A 5,546-nucleotide genomic window follows, 5' to 3' on the forward strand; every position below is an offset into this window, starting at 1 on the left:
CGGACATGTAGAATCTCAAGGGGCCCTTCTGGGTGGCCCGAGGTTTGGCCCGTTTCGCATCTCAAACTCAAAGTCAACCCAATTGAGCAAGTCTGCTCAAGATGCCAGGCCTTTCTACTCTTTTTCCCAGACTTTGGTCCAAAACAGCCGAAATTCATCGAGCAAAACATCAAATAACGAAGAGAGAGAGAGAGAGAGAGAGAGAGAGATTTTGCCTTGAACCAGCAGGATGCATTTATCATTTTTCACTGAAATCAACAGAATGCTTATTCCCCCAGTACATTAGACGGGGAGTCAGTTCCCTGACCAAGCATTGTATAACATTCCTAGTCTCCCCACTGATCCATCATCCCGCAGGGATCAATTGATGAACAAAAACTTCCAAGTCCAGCCACCAACCCAGATGAGATGAAGAAAGTGTCGTTTCAAGATTTTACAGGAAATAAATCCATTGAAAGAATAACAAATTGGATTACTCCACCCATCAGAACTTGGCACACCGCGCCGGCAGACCCGTCCCGTGATCAACGGCCACTATCTCGGTCTTGTTGTCGCAGCCGATCACGTCCTGCCCCAGCTTGGCGCCCGCTGCCTTCAACCCTTTGAGCGAGAGCGGCTGGTTGAACAAGTTCAGCGAGGGGAGCCTCGACGCCGGAGGCAGCTTCCCGCCGGGCAAGAAGTTCCTGAAGTCCTCCTTCAGCAACGGCACCTCGAAGTCGGCCTTGTTGTGACTCACGACGTTGTCCTTGGCGCTGATGTGAGCCCCGGGCTCCATGTGGTTGGTGGAGAAGCTCGCCTGGTTCGGGAAGTTGGGGTACAGGCTCACGTAGCCCCGGAGGTACATCATGTCGATCAGGAACTTCTTCCAGGAGGCCTGCCAGCCGTTGGTGCGGGACTTGGGGATCTGGACCGGGTTTTCCTTGGCGTTCTCGGTGAACCTCATGTTCATGTACACATAGAACTCCCTCCAATGCTTGGGGAAGAAGACCGCGCCCCAGCTGCACGGTAATTGGTGGAGGTACGGCGTGTTCGGGTGGATTTTCTTGAAGAACTCCGTCGCATTCCATCTCGGCCGCTCCTTCACCACCTCGACCAACTTCGGGGTGTAGAGAGAGATGGACGAGAGCTCGGGGAGCGAGACCTGCGGGTCATAGTGATAGGCCAAGAGAGCGTACTTGATCCACAGGTAGTAGTAAGGGGAGACCTCGATGTCGTCCTCGAGGAGGAGGCCGTAGTCGTCGTCGGACGCCGGATACCAGCTCTCGCTGACGGCTCGGATCAGGCCTCCCTGGATGATCCTCCGGCGTAGGGTCTTGGGGCCGTGCGGCCAGTCGAAGGAGCTCACCATCTTTATGGTGGCCTCGTCGACCTTGCTGTCCATGTTGAAGCTGATCGGGACCTCGTCGCTGAGGTAGAAGGCATTGCTGAGCGAGGTGAGGAGCCTCTTCAGGGACGTCGCTCGGTTCTGCGTGATGATGTTGACGGAGATTCGCATCCGGTTCCAATCTGCTCATCGCAAAAATTGCTTGGACTTCAATCGAATGATTCAAAACTAGAAAACAGCAAGTGAACAAGTGGTAGAAACCAAGCTGGGATCGCATCAAGAAGATACATAATTAAGTCAAAGTCTTGATCAAGAATGCCCTTAGCGTGTAAGAGATCTTACTCGGCAGCGCCGTCGACCGGAGATCAGCCATCCAAAGCACCTTGGGCACGGAGGCCCTGGGCAAGAGCACCACCGTCGTCGTCCCGTTCCCGTTGCTCTCCGCGGCCATCCTCAGCGCCTTCTTCACGTTCGCGTCCAGGTCGGCCACCGCAACCACCACGCTCGGGTTGTGGATCCGAATGAGCCCCTTCACGCTCGAGTAGACCACCTGGAGCACCGGGACCTCCGAGTCCGACACCCCCGAGGTCGCCCCGACGGCCAGGTCGAACACCTTGAACCGCCTCTCCCTGCACACCGCCGGCGGCCACCGGAGCGCGGCGGCAGCGGCCTCGCAGGGGCAGAAGTCGCCGCCGGAGACGGCGAGGTAGGCCTTCTTGCCGACGGTGGTGCGGAACTTCTCGAGGAGCGGGGCGAGGGCCTTGACCTCGGCGACGGAGTGGGCGTAGAAGAGGGCGTCGATCCGCTGCGGATACATCTGGGCCCACTGGGTAATGTAGCCGGAGGCGAGGGCTCTCCACCACTGATCGTCGCGGACCTGGACGACGTCCTTGAAGATCACCGTCGTTTCCGACACGTAGGCCAGCCGGTGCTCGCTGTCACCCCACGTGTCCACATCGCTGGGGTCCACCGGCAGCACGTAGGAGTAGGCGTTTCTGTACTTTTGGAGCTGGTAGCTGCCAAATACAAACCCCAAGAGCATACCGATGGTAAAGAATCCGAAATTAATATCAGTAAATAATTGTTTCGAATATTAACTTGTGAAACTAGTGAAATTGTACTATAATAATACTATAATGTTAAATTTAAATCGCCGAAACAAGTGAATGTGTAAGAATATATCTAAAATTATCTCTAGAGAATTCAATTCGAGCTTTTTTTTTTTTTAAATTTAGGGATGTAAATGCTCAGCGATCATTATTTGAAAGAAAGAATTTAGTCACACACATTCATCAACATACGTGACACTATGTGGTATGCTATGCAAAGTTTGATTTTCACCAACGATGAACTTATTGAAGTTTCCAAAGTATGCGCTAGAGCGATAATTCGATTAATTAATTAATTGGCGAGCCGTCCAATTTTCTAAAGTCAATGCGATTGGAAAATGATGATTGAACAAAAAATCTCGAGATCAGACAAAATTTAATGAATTGTATAACTAGGGAGATGATGAAATTGACCACGACATTAATGAATGCCTCGGCTAGGAAGATTCTCACATAAAATAAAACTTCCATGCACGCTATTGTTTAATAAAAAACCCCTTTGAGTAGAAAATGTTTACTTTCAGTTCAATCTCTTACGATTTCTGCGTGATCGGAACCATTGCCCATTCTAAACTTGTCTATCTTATTTTTAAGTCTTAGCTTCTAACTAATCTAGCTCCAATAATAATCAAACAAGTGCCGCATCACTAATCAACTGCGCGCAAATTATCATCACTTGCCGCGAATTGATCGAACACAATTGGAAACGGATGGAGACTGTCACGCCAGAAATTAGTATCATCCTGTGTATATACTATGATGCACAGGTCACCTACTCATTAAAATTCGTTTTTTCCTAGTTTGGTTTAGCAATCTTGTATGATCTCAAGCCTATTTTAATGAAAAGTCCCCGTAGAAACTCTTTGTTTTGGGTTACTCGAAGTTCGTATATATTGACTTTATCTGATGAATCAAAGCTCACTGATGACTAGACGTTTCTCTGCTTATTATAAGTTTGTAAAACCAATGAAAAAGATGACAAATCTCGTGATCCGATGATAAGGGAGGATATCGAAATATTTTAGTACGTACCTGAGGTGGAGATCTTCGCCGGTCATGAACGTGAAGGGCGTCTCGATGAAGAGCGTCTTCACGAGCTCGGCCGACAGGAACCACGAGCTGGACAGGAAATCCACCTGCACGATCCGGTCCACCGTGATGTCGTAGGCCGGGTCGGGCAGATAGAGCCCTGCCTCCTTCGACCGGAACTTCCGGTAGCTAGGGAAGGTGAAGTCCTTCTGCCGGAACGGCAGGATCCGCCCGATGCTCCCGAGGACCGAGTTCTTGTACTTGTCGGTTCCGGCGACATGCGACAGGATCTGCAGCATCTTCTTACCGGGGATCATGTCGTCGTCGAGGATGTACACGAGGTCGGCCTCGGTCTGCAGCGCCATCTGGAACCTCCCGTAGTATTTGAAGTCATAGCTTGAGCTGACGAAGCTGATTCTCGAGTCGTTGTAGCTCTCAACGATCCTTCTCAGCGAGAGCTCATTGGGGCTGCCGAATGACAGGACCCAAACATGGTGAAATGGGAGGGTTTGATGGAGCAACGAGTCGAGTTGTGCGCAGAGCGTTTTTCTCTTGAAGTGGTTCAAGATCACAGTCACTTTAGGCCGGTTCGGGCCCGTCAAGTCCCACTTGGACTTCATCGCCATGAGCTGAGCCAGAGTCTCGGTCCCAAAGTTCTTGCTCTGGAATGACAATACCTCGTCGTAGAGCTCTCTCTTGAGCTTGATCATCACCGCGTCGTTGGACTTCTTCTGCTCGAATTCAATCTTCTCATGCTCGCACACCTCCGCGGGGCTGACTGGCATTATATCAGCCCTCAGGACCGAGTTGGCTGAATCTTGGGAGTGGATTAGCACATGGGGTGGGATTATGAACTGCTTCCATTGTTGCGCGATGCGCGTGGCCCATGTGAAGTCCGGCTTGGACCGCAGATCGATCGCAGGGCTCATGTAGTACAGCAGGAAGGTCGCATAGACTGCGAAGGCAAACTGCAGCAAGGTGAGGCATGTGACGAGGCGGCCTGAGTAGCTCCGTTGGGGCTTCATCTTGTTGGCCTTGTTGCCATTAACGTAGTCGGTCAAGACGCCTTCCAAGTAATCCCCGCTTCTCATGGTTGCGTTTCGGACTAAACCCATTTCTTGAATTTAGTCCTAGAGCATATGCAAGACCCTGCAAGGAACTTCAAAAGAAAGAAAAAAACAGAACCAAGAAACCATTGATTCAGTCTATACTACTTCGGTGAGCTGAGGCATGAAATGTGCATAAAGATCAAATTTTGAGACTGACCCACAACTTCTACAATCCACAGTAAGCGAATAATGGTTTTACATGTACGGCTTTCGTGTGATTCCGATGAAAAGATTGATAGATATCTCAGTATTGATTCAGAAGAAAGAAGGCTGAGGGCTAAGAGGTTTTTGAGGGATTTTGGAGAGTGGTAGACCACTGCATTTGGGAGAACCATGGATCTTGTGCCTTTATAATAATTAAAAAGAGGGAGCGAGAAAAATGTAGAAACGAAGCAGCCCACCCCCATGAGAAATGGCACCAAAGGTCACATGGGCTGGCTAAACTTGTTTGTGTTTGTAAAAATAATCTTTAAATTTTAATCATTGATTAAAAGAAAGAAGAAGGCGAGGACGCGTTTTCTGCACTTCTTCTCATACATTCCCACCCTCGAGACACCATTTTAAAGCCGGTTTTGATGCCGGAGAATAGGGCTTCCCTTGCGTTTTTGGCACTTCGTTTCTTCTCTCTACTACAAAAAGAGTTTTAACTCTCCCTCTCTCTCTCTCTCAATTGATTTTGAGTTTGACATATAGAGAGGCAGTCTTAAATTCCGCAAAATTCTAGGCCCAATAGAAAAACAACGTAAGATTTCTGGTCCTGAAAAAGCACTGCTGATAGAGACAATGCAAGGTGTCTGCATTTGAATCTAAGTCGAAGTAATGTATAATCAATTGCTTGTAGAGGTACTTATAGGTGTCATTCGCATTAATGACGCTTGCTCGTCTGTATTACCGATACGGTTAGTTTACGTGCTACCATATAACACTGCTGTCCTGTTCTAGTAATATATTATCTGATTTGCAGGTTCATTAGAT

General features: G+C 49.0%; 1 protein-coding gene across 1 annotated transcript; it reads right to left on the bottom strand.

The window, feature by feature from the left end:
• Positions 1–209: 209 nt before the first annotated feature.
• On the bottom strand, positions 210–4,621 carry LOC115670727 (uncharacterized). Its single transcript, XM_030592074.2, has 3 exons — positions 3,466–4,621; positions 1,667–2,340; positions 210–1,506 (listed from the first exon to the last, which is right to left on the bottom strand). The coding sequence occupies exons 1-3, from the start codon at positions 4,575–4,577 to the stop codon at positions 485–487; spliced, it is 2,808 nt and encodes a 935-aa protein (XP_030447934.1). The 5' UTR covers positions 4,578–4,621; the 3' UTR covers positions 210–484.
• Positions 4,622–5,546: the final 925 nt, after the last annotated feature.

Source organism: Syzygium oleosum, unplaced genomic scaffold (genome assembly GCF_021117445.2).
Source record: "Syzygium oleosum isolate NSW1041296 unplaced genomic scaffold, Sole_v2.1 Sole_v2.03, whole genome shotgun sequence".
NCBI lineage: Eukaryota > Viridiplantae > Streptophyta > Magnoliopsida > Myrtales > Myrtaceae > Syzygium > Syzygium oleosum.

Bases quoted from the DNA above. Each gene is read 5' to 3' on its own strand.
- LOC115670727 (XM_030592074.2), bottom strand. From the start codon at position 4,577: ATGGGTTTAGTCCGAAACGCAACCATGAGAAGCGGGGATTACTTGGAA. The intron at 2,341-3,465 runs GTACGTACTAAA...TGTATTTGGCAG, and splicing joins GGCGAAGATCTCCACCTCAG to CTACCAGCTCCAAAAGTACA. The intron at 1,507-1,666 runs GTAAGATCTCTT...TGCGATGAGCAG, and splicing joins CCGGTCGACGGCGCTGCCGA to ATTGGAACCGGATGCGAATC.